This window comes from Bemisia tabaci, chromosome 4 (genome assembly GCF_918797505.1).
Source record: "Bemisia tabaci chromosome 4, PGI_BMITA_v3".
Lineage (NCBI taxonomy): Eukaryota > Metazoa > Arthropoda > Insecta > Hemiptera > Aleyrodidae > Bemisia > Bemisia tabaci.
Genome location: NC_092796.1, coordinates 19,562,683 through 19,580,969, shown reverse-complemented (window position 1 = coordinate 19,580,969; position 18,287 = coordinate 19,562,683). Strand labels below are relative to the sequence as shown.

Below are 18,287 nucleotides of genomic sequence, written 5' to 3'. Positions count from 1 at the left end.
TTCTTGTATCGAAGAATTTTTCATAAAAACTCAATCCCTTCTTACAAACTGATTAATTACTGTTCAAGAGTGCCTCTAGAGCTTTCCTTAACTCATTTTCATTTCCTCTCTCGGACAATCCTGCATAACTAGTTTTTTAGTGTATTTTTTGAAAGTAATATGCCATTGTTTATGAGTTTTTGAAGTATTTTTGCAGTACTAATCTATGTGTTTTTTTTTATTCCATGTTTCTTGTAGGATTTGCTCAGGTATAGTCAAAATGAAAGAGGTCGTGCGGAGTTGCAGCAAGCCCTGGAATGTATGTTAGATGTTTTGAGGTGTGTCAATGATAGTATGCACCAAATAGCAATCACCGGTTTTTATGTGAGTTATTAAAATATTTGTCACTCCTGTAATCAATGTGTATTCTTAATTTATCAGAAAACTTAATTTAAAACGTAGAAGTAAATTATGCAGGGAAATCTGCCGTGTTGCTATTGCAGGTATGTAGATATGTTATTTTTTTTCTAGCTCTACCAATAAAGTGCAGTAAAATAGGCAACTTGTAATTGACACCTAGTCTGATGGTTTTCTTTTTCATTTCTTTTTTTGTAAATGATGAGCAGAAATTTAACAACGCTGCCATTGAGGCTTGCATTTTTCTAGTTTTACCATTACTATATCTCTTCTCGTGCAAATTTTGTCTCTTTTCAAATCTTGAGAGTGAGGCAATCCAAAAAGTGTTTTATCCGTCTAACTTGTGTTATTATTTTCTTTTTTCATGTTTCAGGGTAATATACTGGAACTTGGTAATCTGTTGTTGCAAGGATCATTCTCAGTCTCAACAGAAAATAAAAAAGATCGGCTCAAGGAACTGCGACTGAAACCCATGCAGCGGCATTTGTTTTTGTATGAAAATGCTATTTTGTTTTGCAAAAAAACCACATCAGACAACAAAGACATGTATCATTTCAAAAGATTGTTAAAGGTAAATTTCTTTGTTTTCATTAGTTTTTCATAGCTTCAGTGTGTAACTACACACTAAGATAAAAAGAATTTACATGTAAAAAGTTGAAAAGAATTAAAAAATTGTATGAGCCTCTTGGTAGTTTTTATATGAAATCAAAATACTTATTGATTCTTATCTTTCAAATTTACTCAGCCTTCATTAAGTTTATACTCGACTCTCGATGGCATTTCTTATTTTCAGTGTTATTTTCTCAAACCTCATATTATATTGGTAAAATTAGACAACGTTCTCTCAGGATCCCCCAAAAGTTCAGAAAGAAAAAATTTTCACTTTGGAGGATCCTTTTTTGCAAAAAAAAAAAAAAAAAAAAAAATCGGATTTTAAAAATTCTAGAGCCTTGTTCTAGTGATTGCTTAATACCTTTAATGTTTTCATGAATTAAATGTTTCTTTCCAGATGTCTCAAATAGGTCTCACAGAAACCGTGAAGGGCGACCCTCGGAAGTTTGAGCTTTGGCTTCAAGCCAGGCAAGAAGTTTATACCATCCAGGCAGCCAATGTTGAGCAAAAATCAGCATGGGTTAAACAGATCCAAAAACTTCTCTTCGACCAGTTATTTGCAATCAAAGGAGAGAAGAACCGACAGTATTCTGTTGCATCTGGGCCAGCGCAACACATGTAAGTTCTATTTTATGAAAAATTACGTGCAGGGTGCATCCTAAGTAGCATTTTTCAACGAAAGAAATTGCGATATATTGCGATTTTATCAGCGACAAAATCGCTAGAATCATCAACATCTGAGCGATTTTCCTCGATCTTGTTGCAATAAAATTCACGATTTTATCGCCCGGCAATTTATAGCAATGTATGGCGATTTAATCTCGATTTAATTGACGAAAATTGATCGCGATTTTATTGAAAAAAAAAATTGCAATGCATAGCGATTTAATCGCTCTAAATCGCAAATTTTTATTCGATAATATTGTGATAAATTGCCACCGATGTAATCGTGTTAATCAAGCGATAAAATCTCTATTTGTCACGATCACTGCTACTTGGGAAGCCCTCCAGTTAGAGTTGGCCTCACATTAAGTACATACATACTTACATTAAAGTCGCTTTTACAAAGCGCCCGAGCACTTTCACCTAATTCTATATAAAATAAATAATTAATTGCCATTCTTATCTATCAACGCAGAGGTCATCTGGTGAATTGCATCTCGTAATTTCATCTTGAGTGCCACCTATCTACAATTTTGTTGGGCGTCTCCTTCCAGAAGGCACCCAATCTCCCACCTTCCCAGGCAATCTGTCATCCGCCATTCATTGAACATGACCATACAGACAAGCTGTTTGGTCATAATTTCATGCACAATGTCCGGCTCAGCGTTAATCATCTCACGCACTCTTTTGTTCCTTACATGATCCCTTCTCACATTGAATATAATATAAATAAATTGGTCAATGGGGTGGCCTCCGTGTAAGCAAAGGAAGCTCTAAATCCTCTACTTTAATGGGCAATGTTAATGAAGAATAAATCTCATATGTAATTAGTTTTGGAGGAATTTAAATAGTTTAAACTTTCAGATTAAAACAAATTTGAATAGTAACGCATCGTCAAAATGGGAGAAATAATTTTAAAAATGTATCCGTAGGGGTAGCCACAACATTTTCACTTTCACCTTTTTCGGTCTAAGTTTTTCTATTTTTTATTTTTGTTTGTCCTTTTGTTTCAGACCCGTAAGGCAATCTGTATCTCTTGACAGTGGCGACAACTGTGCTCTTCTAGGTATCAATAGTAATAAAAACCATGTCAATGACAATAATGTAGGTGATGATGAAAATGCTTGGTCATCGGATGGTAGCATCAGTGATAATGATGAATCTTTCGCTGGCCCCCGAAACAATGTAAGTAACACCTATGTATTTTTAATTCTCCAAATGAGTCAAAATTCCTCCAGTCAATCCAACTGATCTCAAAGCTTAATTTGTCCCTTTGCTACCTGCCTCTATTATATTGTCTGAACGAAAAAAATAGAAGCAACTAAATGGAAATCTCTGAATAATTTGTGTGTTTATTTGGAAGCAGTTCATTTTGTGCAGACTTGTGTTTTTTGAACTTGTAATGTTGAGTCGGTCTGCCACAGGAGGGCAATGAAACCCTAATTTTTTACTAGAATTTGAGGTCTTAGCAAGGAGCTCTAAGAAAAATTAAATCAGGAAGCCAGTTTTTGTGTTTGTTTTGAAAATAATATTTTTGAATAATCTATTCCTCTTGATTAAAACATTTTAATTTTTTTTTCCTCTCTCTTTTTGTCATTTAATGGATTCCATGATAGTAAAATGAAGCTTTTCTCTATTACTGCTCTTAAAACTGGCATTTGAATTAAAATCATATTTTCTTTGACATGGCTCTTGTACAGATGCTTTTCAAGCAGTCTTGTCCTTTAAACATTTTTCTGAATTTTTTTGTAAACTCGCTCTTCTTTTTCTTTCATTTCTGTAGGTACTAAGTGGACGTTTTATGGCTTTAGCTGATTACTGTGCGATAGGACCCTCTGCCATCTCGTTGAAAGAGGGCGATTGTGTCGAGATTTTGAAAGTTGGCTCTGCCGGCTGGCTATATGTAAAGTCTATAGGTAAGCCCGTGAACTTTTCCCTTTTTGAATGAATTTGCGTGAAAAATTTCCAATCCTGATTTTTTTTTAAATTTATGTGTGAGGGGGTAAAGTATGATTGGTTTATACTCTCACAAAAACTGCCTTGCTAGGTTGTAATTTATTTAACTTATTTAAAGGATTTCTAGGAAATAATGAGATAATGAAACAGGGTTGTGTAAATAACCAATCTGAAATCTGGCATGAGTATTCAATCTGAGTGCAGTAACTGACATTTATGAATATCGACCGTGTAAGTTGGCAATCACATAACTCGGTTTGCGACGGCCCAGACTTCCTATCATACTTCATTTTTTAAACGGAAAACTATTCAACAGCAATTCTTTTAAACTGCCGTGATTTTTCTTCTCTGTACGAAAAAAATTCTGTAAAAACTTTAAGGAATCATGTCAATTTGTTCTCTTCTAAAAAAATAACGTAGAGGCGGAGATTTTCAGATACCGCAAACGAGTCATGTGACTGCCGACTTACATCGTTGATATTCATTTTGTGACAAATATAGTGAAAAATTCTTAATCGTTTGGTACATATAGAGATGTGGATTTTGTGCAACTATCTGTTCAAAACTTGCTCTTTGACTTTGCAATTAAAGTTGCTTGCATCTGTTAGCAGTGCAGGGTGGCATGCTTGCAATCTCATGTGAATCTTGTTTCGATAATATTGGTACTTTCAACTACATATCATTTTACGCAACAGTTTTTTCAAGTCAGCCTGAAGATTCTAAGTTAAAGTGAGTTTTATTCTATCTAAAGGACCCCTGTACACCATAAACCTTGAGTATTTATGAACTGAAACCCTTTCATTTGTCTTTCAGGGTCACAAATGGAAGGATGGGCTCCATCCTCTTATCTGGAACAGTGTGGCAGGAAATCTTCTCGAAGCTGCCAGTCAGTGAGTAGTCAAGTCTCAAGTTCGACTGACTAACAGGAAATTTACCAATACCTGGTGTAAAAACCAGCACCGCCAGACATTGCGGTAATGGATGTTTCATCCTCTCGTCATCCAGTTAATTTTGCAGTTTGTGATATGAAAGTTTTTGTTCCTTTTCTTTTCCTATTATTATGCTTAGTTTTTTAATGAGCCTATATTGTTGTTAATTTGTTGCCAGACTTACAAATGCGAGGTCAGAGGGAAAAATCTTCTCGGTCGGACAGAGTAAGTTCATTACTTGACTTACTGCCTTATTGATCACAGCGTCAGTTTTCTTTGTGTCCACCTCAGGTCACTATGGTCAATTGGTCATAGTATCTGACCCATCCTGTAAATTGAACCAAGCAATAACATTGACATTCACAGGAAACTCTATAGATCTACCATGGAACTATTGTGACTCTTGCTTTTATTGTTTTAAGTGCGCAGTCCTATTTTTTTGCTCATAAAAAGAATGAAAAAATTTCCGCATGTACATCAGAACTGCTTATATTCAAACGTGTATGCAGCAAATACTGGTGTAATGATACCGGTGGTCCCAAACCAATGCAACCATAAAGCATATTTTCGTTGATGATTGGTCGAGCCAAACTGTCGCGGTTGAATAGCGGCAAGCAAAGGGTTGATAAACATTTGAGGTTAGACTTTCGAAATTGATGCGGGTTGGATGCCATTATCTAGATCAGGTCTTTTCTTAATCCTACTTTTTGTAGGGTTTACTTTTGGCCCCAACGTTTGCAAGAATTCCACCTTCTATCTGTCTGGTGAGTCTTGATATGGTTCCAAAAAAGTATGATTGCGTCAAAGCAAAATACAAAAGCGCATCAACCATTTCAGTTTGACCGATTATCAACGAAAATATGCTTATAGCTATGCAGGCATGATACAAAATTTATGGTCCGGCAGAAAGAATAGGATATTTTTGTGAAAACAGGGAAAACTGCTTATTCAGAAAAATTTGGCCGGTCCAGAACCATTTTAATGTAAGTGATTTTTACTACATTTTTTAAGGGCTCAGTAGGTAGAGGGCATTTATGTGGTAACTCTTGCATTGCTCTTAAGATTGTGGTTCACGTCCTCCTTATTTATTCATTTCACCACTTTCCTTTCTAGTCTAGTCAAAGCAAATATATAAAACTGAACTGTTTATTGCGTTGTAGTCATAGAGGGGTTGCGAAGAGGTCATATTTTAGGTTATAGATGTATGCTTTTTACAAGCTGGACATCAATGGTTGGTTTTTCCTCTGAACTCAAAAAGTATGAAAAACCTTGCAAGAGCTTGATTATGTTGAGTTGTATGAGGTCTTTTCGAAAATTTAATTTTGATGAATTTTTGCTCAAATCGCTGTGATGAATTATCAAAGAGCTAAATTCTCTCTTCTCATTTTACTATCAAATTATTATTAAGATATTCCATTGAATATTTCCGTTGAAAATATTGTAAATTTAAAGATTTCCCGCCCCAAGTGGTGACAATAATTTGTAATGTTGAGGGAAAAAAAGTACCTATTATTTTTGTTGTTAAATAATCTAGGTTGCTTTAAATGAAAAGAACGCTGTCCTTCTGAGAAAATTTACCTCGAGTTTTTATATTTGTTAAGTCAGCTTTTTTCCCTTTTTGCTCTAACTGTTACTTTAACCTTTTCTTTGTGGGAAGAAAAAGCCATTAAGGTTATAAAAACCATAAGAAATTATAAAGTCAATGATGTAGAATCATAGTCGCTAATTTTGTTGAGTCAATATGATGGTGTTTCAATTATTGAAAATTTAAGCCATGCTGCATTGAATGGCTGTGAATATAACTGAATCTATTATTAAACAGCAAATATCTGTTGCCTGTTTAATTTTTCCCCCTTTCAGTGGAGAAGGAGTGAATATTGACTTTTGAGAAAACATACCAAAGGAATAGTTATTTAATTTTGGTTCCAAATAATTTCTAGTACATACATACCTTAGCATTTCAGTATGTAGACTATTGGCGTGAACTCTTACTGCAAACTACAGTGTGAACGAACATTTTGTCACTGACCACTCGCTAATTTTGTAAAATATTGTCAAATTTATGTTTATTAGCTGACTGTTCCAATTTTTAAATGTACGTACATTTAAATTCTCAGTGGTTTCCTAGTCCAGAATTTAATGTTTTAATTGGGCTGTTTTCCTCCGTAAGCCAGTTAAAGCTTACATGTATCATTCAGTTTCTTTCCATGTGTTTTTCTTCCTCTTTACTTCATGGAGCAAAAGAGCATTACACTAAAGTCTGAAAAGAATATTATTTCATTTGTTTTGTTGCACATTTTTGTTTTTAGTTTATAGCTTAGCTGCTTTTTCTTTTCTTTGTAGGGATTGTGTTCCTTTGAGTTCTGTGTTCATAACTCGGGAGCAGATATCCTTGAGGTCTCTCCGTTGAAATGTGTACTAGATTTTCTCTTTTTTTTTCTTTCTTAGACCTAATTTAAGCAGGTTATTAGGAATAATCCAACCCTTGAAAAAAACATTATAAAGATGCTCATCTGTCTGAGATATCAATCAGTTCTTCCCTCTGAACACAACTCCGAAATTAAACTTAATGAAGAATACAGGACTCAGTACTAGAAATGTCATTCTTCTGCGCAGTAGCTCAATCAACAACCATTAAGACAAGGAATTTATTTTTTCTGTGTCCTTATCTTTAGCTAGCTCAGTGTGCATAGTTTCCCAACAACTCAACATCGCTATAGATTTTATATGGCCTTATACTATCACCTTTTTGACAATTAAAGTTTATTACAAGAAACCTGGTTCAAAATTCACAATAACATGTATTTATATTGTACCTTTTTTTTACTTAAGATTATTAGTAAGATGTGCTCACAAGCAAGAGTTGGTTCCATCAATTTATCTAATATTTTACTCTTTTTTGGGTTGGTATGGGATTTATTATCACAATGGACCTTAGTATCGATGCACATTTACCACCTGTGGTGAAGTGGTTACCTTCAAGGAATAGCACCAAAGATTATTATTTTCTACGTTTTCGTTCTCTTCCTATATTTTTTACCTATAACTAGCTGGGTCTTTTTGAGAGTTCGTAAGGAGTTCGTAAGGAGTTCATAAATGTGATCAGTCGCAGAAATAGCACCCCAAATGTCTTTGATGATGGTACTTATCACCAACTCTAGGGGATAGTTGTGGTCCTTGTTAGCCTGAAAACTTTCAGAAATGCCAGAAATTCTCATTACTATAGAATTTTGAAGTGTAAGAACGGAAGCAAGGAAATTTTAAGAAACTTTCGAAGTGCAGAAAGCAGAATCAGTCTTCCAACGTTTTCCCATGACTGGTCTTTAATTATGTGTGACTACTGATGAGTTTTTGTGCCATCAATCATTGAATTGTAGCCATGTAGTTTTGAGATTATCGAATCAATGTAACTTCTTTTCCTATGTATTTCAATTGACCACTCTAATAGTCAGAAAGTCTGTTCCATGTAAGTGTATCTCCCATATTTCCCAAGTAATAAAATTTGAAATTAAGAAAAGAAAAAAAGGCCCATGCTAATAAATTATGAGTCCAAGAAGATTTAGCTAATTTTTTTGCTTTGGATCGGTTCTCTTTTGAGATTTTTCTGGGGTGTAAATTCCTATGACCTTTTTCTAATCAGTGGAACTCATTTGTATGGTTCTAAGAGGCTCTATGGAATGTCTTCCAATACACGTGTGTGCTTCATCAATTCAGATGAAATTATTTATCTGTGAGGGATTTTTTGTTCTCTTTTTTTCTTCTTCTCTCTCTTTCTAGTCCATCATCTAGCAGGTGATCGTTACTCTAAAACTTAGCACATGAAATTTACTTTTGTCAAGATCTTCGTTGATTTACACATCTAAGCATTTGCAGGTCATTCTTTGTCATAAATAAAAAAAGGAAGGCTTTTAACTAGGTATTAAATAAACAAAGCATAGTTGAAGTAGTATAATAGTGAAAGGAACAATTTTAAAATTTTGTCTGTTATTTTCTGTGAAAAGAGACCACCCAGCCCTACGTGTGGATAAATTATGCTTGTCTTCATCGTCTAAGATCTCAGAAAATTCAGATTTTAAAATGTTGATTGTTTTGTTGTTTTTTTTTCTGATAAAAATTGGAACTTATTGCAGGCTCTGTCCTCTTTTTTTAATGCAGAAGCTTTAGAGTAACTTTGGCAAGTTGTTAAAACAGAATATTGACAGTGAAACTACCAGACCATGTATCTTGTTTTCTGTGTTTAAAAATCTCTACTCCCATTTTATTCTTTTGAAGGAGAACAAATCATGTTCATCTCTTAAAATGATCACAGAGTTTTCTTTGCACAGAGAAAAAAAACAGAAGTTTTCAAGAATTGATGTTGAGTAGTTTTCTGTTTAAAAAATGAAGTATGACAGGAAGTCTACAAGGTCGCAAACCGAGATACTCGGTCTTGTAGTTTCACCGTCAATATATTAGTACTCATTCATTATAGTTAGAAACAAACCATCAATCATATTATTTTAGTAAAAATATAATTCGAATAAATAGTCTGTATTATACAGTAATTCCTGAAAGAAAACCTTTGGAAGTATTCTTATCATGTTGATAGTGATTCTAAGAAATCATCTATCTTGATTGTGCTTTTTAAAAATAACTGCCAATAGTATATTTTTCTCCAGATTTCGGAATTCGACCTGAATTTCTTCAATTAAATATCCATTGAATATTTTTGTGAAGGCGGAGAAAAATCTTACATATTAAATTTTACACAGTAATAATAATCAGTTGTTATTGAGAATTGTGAAGTACAACTGGCGGTTTGCACCATTACACCCTAAGTCTTGAAATTCCCCAATTCCACCTTTGATTAACGGTAAAACTTGCTCAGTTTTCACCTCGTAAATTATGCGAAAAATTTCTCTGAAAGCAGAGAACATTTCAAACTTGCGGTTTTATATTTGCAATTATCAACATTCATCAGTATTTTGGCTTCAGTCCCAGAGTCTCAGTTTCTGCATTTGAACGAATTGTATTCAACTAGTCAAATAAAATTGCTAACAGTATTTTCTTTTTCTTTTTTACTTTTATCTGTTAATTTTGTATTTGTACGTGTTGAATTTTTGTCAATTTTACCTGTTTATTCACCAGCAATTTTTGATTAGGTATCGTAAATCTCACTGTTGAAACGTGAATGGACATGCCTGAAAATACCAATTACAGAAAAAAGTGTGGAGATTTATTTCATCATCGATTTCCTTTGCCCATCAAGCTTAATTGAACGAATCACAATTTTATCTCATAAATATTGGGGTTGCCACAGTCAGAGAATATTAAGAAATTTCAGGGCAAAATTACGAAAGTGTCAGGGAAAAATTATTATGTGTTTCGACTTATTTGTTCTTGAGAATGTTCGACTTTCTTAACAACAAATCTTGTGTGATCAGGTTTGGAAATGATAGTTTTTATGTTTTTCAACCATCCTGCATATCCTCAAATGATAGCGAACTTTATCAATATTTGTCTGGGAAATTTTAGGAAATTTCATCTCCTAAATTTTTTGGCAACCCTGTGATCCTTATGTATGCTGTAATCCTTTAAAAAGATGAAGTCAGTGATGTTTGGGAGATTCTTGTCTCTTATCACTGGTTTGTCCATCATAACTTTCAAATCCTAGAAATTCAATGTTTCTCAAAATTTCACTGTATCTTTCTGAAAATCGAACTTGAAGTATTCATTCAAACCATACTAAAAAATGAAACCAAAAATTAGTTTACTTTAACTCTTTTGAAATAAATTTTCACTAAAAACATTTTACCAAAGTTTGAAAGTTTCTGGCCTTAAGCTGTTTTGCCCGAACAGGATTCAATTGTTTCTAATGAACCTGAATTTGTTTGTAGCAAGCAATTTGTAATATGCCTTTAGTATTCGCTTTTTAAATTTATTTTCCCCAAGGGGTTAGTCCTTTTTTTATTTGTCCATAGGGTATATTAAAAATTTCATAGAGTTATTTTTTTATCACTCTCATTTGTCTTCAAATCATATTTTTGACCCGATGTAGATAAGTATCCATATTCCAATTCAAGTGGCCTGTCAGGCTTCCAACACACCTTAAAATTTTACTATTTTTGTATCATGTAATTTCATGTTTCAATGATTTTACCTCTCATAACAAGTTTTATATAAATAAATAACATGTTTGTAGCTCCTGAAACATGTAGTTTTTTTCCGCATTATAACTTGTAGTTGATTTCATTTTCAAGCAGTCATTTTAATCTTTAAAGAGATAAGTTTACAATTATTCCTACACTGGAAAAATGTATCTGGAGAAATACTTTAATACAAGTGCTGCATTTATAATCCATTGAATAATGAAATTAGGAGAAAACCTCTACTTCGATTGATAGTGAGTTTTCAAACTTCCATCTCGAATTTTAAATATTTTAAAAGAAACTTTATATCACCTTTTCTTTTCTTTATATTTGCATGGAAAATAATACCCTTAATTCAGGAAAGAAAGTGAAAGGTTAAAGGAAGAAACAGTGATATAATAAAAATAAAATATTCACCCAGCATGTACTATTACCTACTTTCTCTTTCCGGAATCCAAATACATATGACAGAAAATATTCACTGTCGTTGGTTATTCAGATGTCAGTCATGGAGTCTTCTCTGAAAGGTTGACACATTAAAGAGAGAGGTAAAAAGAAAAGAAAAAAAGAAGATGCACGATTGGTCCCAATACTTCAAATTTCCACTTCCATGCTGTTCATTTTCCGCTATAATTCCAGTTTATTGGGAAAAAAAATGAATGTTCAAAATCGCTCTCAAATATAGTAGTACATTTTAATCTTATCAATCCTCTCAAGAATCATAGGATGTTTAAAAATGGAAGTGGAAGGGGCATTGAAAATATCAGAATAAACTTTTACTTTCATCAACAAGTATGTTTGAACTGTTTGAACACCAGGCAAATTCCGTGATCTATCACTCTTATCTTCAATGCAATGCTGACCTTAGTAGCTGTGGGTCAGTGATGATCATAAGAGCAGTGCCCTCCAAAATATGTCTGCTCTGGTTCTGGTAGGATAATTTACCATTAACAGGAACAGTATTTTTTAAGTACACCTGATGACACTTTAGACTTTTAATTTCACAGTCGCAGCATCTGTTATGTTGTTTTTTTGTTTTCCACGTGTCATTGTATATAAAAGATATTTGGGTACATCATTCAAATCGGGTAGGTACTCACTTTTATATTACATACCTAAACCAATTTTTTTTTCCTGTTCGGTATGATATGTTGAGTGTAGAGTAAGTTTAATTGAAATAAAATTTTGAACTTGAGTACCTATCTTCCACAAACCATTTATGTAAATATCCACCCTAAAAGTTGCGTCATGTTCTCCCACTAACGACGCATCAATACCCCCCCCCCCTCCCCCTCAATCTTGTAAGCTGTAAAACTTTCCGTTCAAATTACTACTCTTTTAACCGCGTCCTTTTTTCCGTCCAACTTTGGATTGAAGTAAGTTTGTTGGAAAAGATAAATGTAAGTATTGTAAGTGCAAAAACTATCAAAATCTTTCTTCTCTTTCTTCTTATCAGTGTTATCAGTGCAGTGGGTACAGCGACCTCATCAAAATAATAACATAACCTCAAATACCAGCCAACGTGTTACGTGTTATCAACTGAGTGCAAAGTGAGTGCAGGTGTTCTAAAAACAAAAGATGTCAATGCTAGTCAAAAGTTAGCCGTGGACATCTCATTTTTGTGTGCAAAATTGGCTTTTTTACCACTCTTCCAGTACCTCTCTTACTTTCAAAATCGTGGTATGATCTCATAGTTTTTGAGTGAATACTTGAGTACCTGAATACCTTGTTGATACAGATTTTATTCCCTTTGCAATAGTATTATATAGCACATGTTTTTGGCAGGTCTAAAATTCTGTGGCTCAATTCCTAAAAGAACTATTTCCAACAGTCTGACTGTTTTCCGCAAAATCTCCATGGCAGAAGAAAGTCCACTTCTGGTGTCAACTATTGACAAAATCAGAGTCATCACGCTTAATCGACCAAAGAAAAATAATGCAATTTCTCAGCAAGTAAGTACATACTTTCATCATTCTTTAAAATATCTAAGTACACTTAATTCACAGAACAGCTACAGCACCTCCTTTATTCTCTTACCTATGAATTTTTTCAGTATATACCTAGTGTTTTTCTAAAGTAACGGTTTCATTAATGACACGATTTGCAGTCTGCTGATCTAGAAGTAATGCTGTACATAGCTGATATAGAAAATACAGATTTATTACAAATTAATCTTTGTCATTACTTCTCTATCCAAATTGGAATAGATTTTAAAGAAGGGAGTATTTAATGGAAGTTGTGCTGAAATTTAAAATCAGCATAAAAGACCATTGACAAAGAATGTCCTAAGTAAGTTTTTTGAGGTTTTACCAAATCTAGTAATTAGAATGTGGAAAACAGTCACAAAGCCCTCTCTCCCTCTTGCTTTTGGTTTTTAATTTTTCAGAGAAGTCTACTCTGTGATAATCATCTGAAACATCAAGGAATTTTAATTTTGAAATTATAATTTTTTTAGGAAGAAGAATAAAATTACTTAATAATCACTTTAATACTGTGCCATCTTTATTTTGATTTGTTTCATTGTCATGAAAATTTCCTGCTGCATTGTATGAAAAACACAAATTTCTGCTTTGTTCCAGATGTACTTAGATATCACGAAAACACTCAATGAAGCCGCTAGTGATGCAGGGATCATGATGTGTGTTGTAACGAGTAATGGTCGATTCTTTTCAAGCGGGACTGATCTTCAAAACTCATTGGATGGCGATCTTGAAACCATAATTAAAGTTGCCAATCAAACGCTCTTGTACGTAAGTCGAGACCTAATTAGATATTTATTCAATCTCTCTTTCTTAGTCCATTTAATGTGTAGAGCAAACATTATTTCAGGAAAAAATTCAGCTTGAAGCAGTATACTTACAAACAATACATTGAGAATTTTATATAAGTAAAAATCATATGGAATTTTACTGTGAGTTTATTTTAGAAGTTCCTTAGGACTAATATTGGCGATGTTTTGATTCCGGTTGAAGCTTTTGACATCCCGAAATTTGTAAAATTTTTAAATGTCTACCTATTCTACCCTCTATTGTCAAAGATGCCTTTAGACTGCAATTGGACTGCATTTTGCAATTTGGAACTATAGATTCTGGCTCTTCTGGAAAAACACTTTTGTGCATAGGAAAACTAATGGCACATATGCTGTTTTTAAACCGGGCTAGAATTTATAGTTCCAAATTGCAAAATGTAGTCCAATTCATTCCCTTGCTTCTTAATGTTTTGCTGAGTCGGACTCTAGAACTTCTTTTTTTTTTGGAGATCTACTACGGCGATTTTGTTGCAAGCTGGAAGTCACTCAAAAAGGAACAACTGAGAGGTCTAGAGGGAAAACCAAAACTGCACTACTCATGCTCATGTGTGCTCATGCTTCATGAAAAAGTAGGTACCTAATAAGGTAAATAGACTGTGCCACTGAACTTCAGATTCAACACTGTAATCAATGAAGTAATTTTTGTGGCATAGTTTTATCCTAATTATCTATTATTAATGAGCTCTCTCTCATTCTGTTTCAGGGAATTTGTAAATGCATTTATTCTTTTTCCAAAACTACTTGTTGCCATCGTAAATGGGCCTGCTATGGGAATTTCATGCACGATTTTAGGACTTTTTGATATAGTTTATGCATCTGAGAAAGTAAGTACCTCTCTTCTAATTAGATTTAGTGCTGCAACTCAGTCTCAATGTTCAGAGAAACTTTTTATTGGGAATTAATGCACAGCCTCAAGGAGCTTAACCAGTGTTACCATTCTTATTTTGAGGCCATTCAATGATTGAAATAACCAATTATTGACAGTGAAACTGCAGGAGCGCGTACCTTGCTTATTGGAAGCCACTACATGCTTCAATGATGGCAAGGCAAAAAAAATGACCTTTGAAAAGTATTGAATTTTAAAAGATATGAAAATTTCAAAACTGTCTAACACAAACGGCTCCTGGAAAGTGCCTAGTAACAAAATAATGTTCAAAATCTTCAACTAAGCAGCATTCATAGACCATTCTTAAATTACACCATGTACTGTGTGGAGGGAGGATATCAAGACTAGACTAGACTGAGGAGAAGAGAAGGGGAGGGTTGACATCGCATTACCTGATGCAAAATCAGTGCAAAAAAGTGAGCCTTAAAAAAAATAACAGTTTTGACAAAAGTATTGACAAAAAAAGCTGAATTTTCATCTTTTTTTATTTAAAAAAAAAATGGGTTTAGGAGAAAAGGATAAATAATTTTTTAAGGTTTATCTACAGCTGCGTGAAGTAAGAAATTTCTCCGCGCAGGGGGCGCCACCGCTGTGTTTTAGAGTCCGTACAGCTCCACGTGAGTCCTTGAGCTTTTATAAAAGTTGAAGGAATTTCTGTTTAAATTGAAGAGTTATAAGTTCTAGCCATAACATTCTTCTTCCTATTGACCCTAAAAACAACGTGAAAAGTCATTTCTGAAGCTCTGCAATTTGATCCCAGAAGAAGTAGGGTTAAGCATGATGACCTTGATGCAACCAATCGCGCTTGATCGCTCTCAGCAGTTGGCAGATATCTCTCTCCCACCATGAGCTGTCTCTCTCGCACTTACAGATATCCCGTAAGAGAAACTGGGATCAATTTACAGCTTTTATTATTAGACTTTCAAAGCTCGCGTTTGTTTCTAAGGATTCCAGACGTATGCTGCTAGAACTTATGAGTCTTATAATTTAAGATACCTATTGTGATATTTAAATAATCACTGATTTCGGAGTCGGATTTTAGCAGCGCGACGTGGTGGATTTTTTCGGAACTACAGCTGAAGATTAACCTTAAGGAGTATGCAGACCTGCGCGATGGGTGTGTGACAAGATTCTGGGAGGAGGTCTTAAATTCGGAATCTCAGAGAGAAGTAATTTAGGAGTGCTATTTTGTACACAGAATCAATTCAAATTTATTTTATTTTGCCAGCTTGGATGAGTACTTCTCTCAATTCCCTTCTCTACTAATTTTTGAAAATGCTTCACATTCCACAATAAATTATTGAATAAAAATTTGAGCATAACACCTTCTTTTGCCCTGATGCATTTCTCAACGCTTTTTCTTCATAAAAACCACCTTTCCATGCTATCAGTCTTGGTCTCCAGTTTTGATCATGACCTTTACATAAGATTTCTTTTTCCTCAGGCAACTTTTAACACACCATTTTCAAAGCTTGGATTGACCGCAGAGGGATGCTCTTCCTACACCTTCCCCAGGATAATGGGATATACAAAGGTATGTTCTCATTTTTTATTGTTGTCAAGCATTTTTTTTTTTGTCCGGAGAAATAATTCGGCTGAAATAATGTAATAGCAGACCCATCCCAGAGGGAAAAGAAGTAGCTCGTTGAATTACGCAATGGCCTGAGCAGGGGAGGTTTTCAGTCTTCATGTCACTCATGCACACAAATTATAATTTTATCCATAAAATTTCGGGATCACTCTGACACACCTTCTCCAAACATCTGAAGGGGGTACTTAGGATTTAAATACTTTTATTGTGCTACCGTCCTAAAAAGAGGGCAAGAAAAAAATGAGGGATTAATTCACTTTCTTTTTAACTGTTGTTTGAGTGACAATCTGTTAGGTATGTCTCTTTTATAATGATCAATTAATTCATATTTTTTGTTTTGTTTTTTTGTAGGCAGCAGAGATGTTATATTTAAATCGTGTATTAACTGCCCCTGAAGCAAAATCATGTGGCCTCGTTGCAGATGTCTATAAGGAGGATGAGCTAGATTCCATCATTTGGCCGAGGCTTCGGCAGGTATCTTCAGACTTCAATGAAAAAGTAAGTTGCCTTTTTTCCCCTATTATTCTTGCCTCTAAGCATTTGAATCATATCTCGTTAAAAATTGACAATAGCTGCAATAAGACATGTGCAACAAGTATACCTAACTGATTTTCTTCCTGAAGGATTCAGAATAATTATCAATAGACAGAATCAGTATGTTTTCATCCATGATAGAGTCAAAGTCCTTGCACTGCAGGCTGAGTGGATGGCAAAGTTTATTTAATTAGCCCCTACTTGATGAAGTGCTGCATCAATAAACAAAGAGCATTCATAATTTTGGGCTGATATCAATGTTTGAAAAGTTGGAACTTCATGGGCTCACTACAATGCCACATCTCTGTGGCAGACTCTCGTCCACTTGCAAGCCTATTTGCCTGCTCATACTTATTTCTCCTCCGCACAACGTTTTCCAGTCAATCAATGACTTTTTAGAAGATAGCAAAAGAACAATCTTCATCAATGAGCGATATTTGAAAAACAACACTTTTGTAGTAGAGTTGTTGTAAGAGACAGCCTTGAATAAAAGTTTTTCAATGTGTGTCCAGGAAGTTTATGATTTATAATTTTTTTTTAGTCTATAATATACTCGAAACAATTGGTTCGACGATGGGACAAAGAGGATCTCCTTGCCGCTAACAAAGCAGAAGTTGAAAGACTCGGGGAGCGCTGGGCTTCGGAGGATGTTATGGAGGCTCTCATTAAGTTTATGAATCGAAAACATCGCAGTAAAATGTAATGAAAATCGTCTTTAGAAATATCTAGGAGATTCATTCCTTGCCAACACCATGCATTTATTTGTCATGGCGTCCATGGCACAAAGAAACCCGTCCACTTGTAATACTCATTAGTTTTTTTACCTCTGGAAACAGATTTTTTGAGCCGCTAAGTGCAGGTATTTTTTATCTGAACTAATCAAAAATGCATGAGCTGAATCCTCATGATATTTTAGCTCTCAGAACTTGATGTATTTTCATCCTTACCTTTGCCAATGAGACTTTTATCCGTCTTAATTTTCATGTAAGGCTACAATACTGACAATGCAAAAATGTAAAGTATGGCAGGCAAAAAATTATGAAATAAGTAGTGATGATTCTTTTTTGCTGGAAACTGGGATTTAAAGGCAAACTATAAATGAATTGGGGAATTTTGAAAATGACATATTTTGAGGATTTTGGGAATTTTTATTACGACAAAAAGCTCCCCATGATTGCTGAAAACAAATAACGGTTTGAAGTCTTTGCAACCCTAGCTTAACGTTTCCAATTTGCTTGTTTTACGGTGCTCTTAAAACGAAGGGTAATGTTGATCAAGGGTCAAATTATTAACAGTTGTAGTCTCTGATGTATTTATGGCTGGTGTTGGTAGAACTACTTATTGTGCATTAATTGGTCAATTGTACCTTTCTAGTGCGCAGTTTTTTTTTTTTTTTTTTTTATCTTTATGAAATCTAAGAAGATATCACAATGGGAGTTTTGTGCCTTGTTATGATTTGTTGTTGACTAAGGTTTTTTTTCTCTCTTTTTTTCTTTTTTTAATGCATCACATTAGGTATATTGATAACTGATAAGTAATAAATATGTATGCCGTATCAAAAGACTGATCGCCGCATTATCAATTTTTTTCTTTTTTAAACTTTCAATCTGCTTCTCTGAACTCATCAGGACAAAAGTAAATTGGGCTATCTTGTTTGCAAGTATTTTTAAAACTCCAAAATTCTTGTATTTGTAGGTACGTATAAAAATTGGGAGAGCTTTCAAGAATTTTCTTGTGTCTGATTACTGTCAGGTCAATATTTCTTTCTCCTTTTTAAACTAGT

The 18,287-nt window shown here is 34.2% G+C and overlaps 2 protein-coding genes across 5 annotated transcripts in view; both read left to right on the top strand.

Moving 5' to 3' along the window:
- Positions 1 to 4,990, top strand: part of LOC109030128 (guanine nucleotide exchange factor DBS) — a 33,988-nt gene extending 28,998 nt beyond the window's left edge. For all 3 annotated transcript variants that reach the window (XM_019040940.2, XM_019040941.2, XM_019040942.2), the window contains exons 15-20: positions 238 to 363; positions 770 to 967; positions 1,406 to 1,626; positions 2,685 to 2,856; positions 3,455 to 3,587; positions 4,441 to 4,990. In XM_019040940.2, the coding sequence (XP_018896485.2) occupies positions 238 to 363; positions 770 to 967; positions 1,406 to 1,626; positions 2,685 to 2,856; positions 3,455 to 3,587; positions 4,441 to 4,550 (960 nt within the window). In that variant the 3' untranslated portion in view covers positions 4,551 to 4,990. The remainder of the gene's footprint in view (positions 1 to 237; positions 364 to 769; positions 968 to 1,405; positions 1,627 to 2,684; positions 2,857 to 3,454; positions 3,588 to 4,440) is intronic.
- A 6,627-nt stretch (positions 4,991 to 11,617) lies between these two features.
- Dci (Dodecenoyl-CoA delta-isomerase) lies at positions 11,618 to 18,184 on the top strand. 2 transcript variants are annotated; one of them, XM_072299464.1, is made up of 7 exons: positions 11,618 to 11,772; positions 12,470 to 12,636; positions 13,264 to 13,430; positions 14,197 to 14,317; positions 15,824 to 15,913; positions 16,322 to 16,468; positions 17,046 to 18,184. In XM_072299464.1, exons 1-7 carry the CDS (start codon positions 11,706 to 11,708, stop codon positions 17,205 to 17,207), a joined length of 921 nt encoding a protein of 306 aa, XP_072155565.1. In that variant the 5' UTR covers positions 11,618 to 11,705; the 3' UTR covers positions 17,208 to 18,184. The 2 variants fall into 2 exon arrangements, with proteins under 2 accessions (XP_072155565.1, XP_018896451.2); XM_019040906.2 differs by lacking the exon at positions 11,618 to 11,772.
- The last annotated feature ends 103 nt before the right edge of the window (positions 18,185 to 18,287 follow it).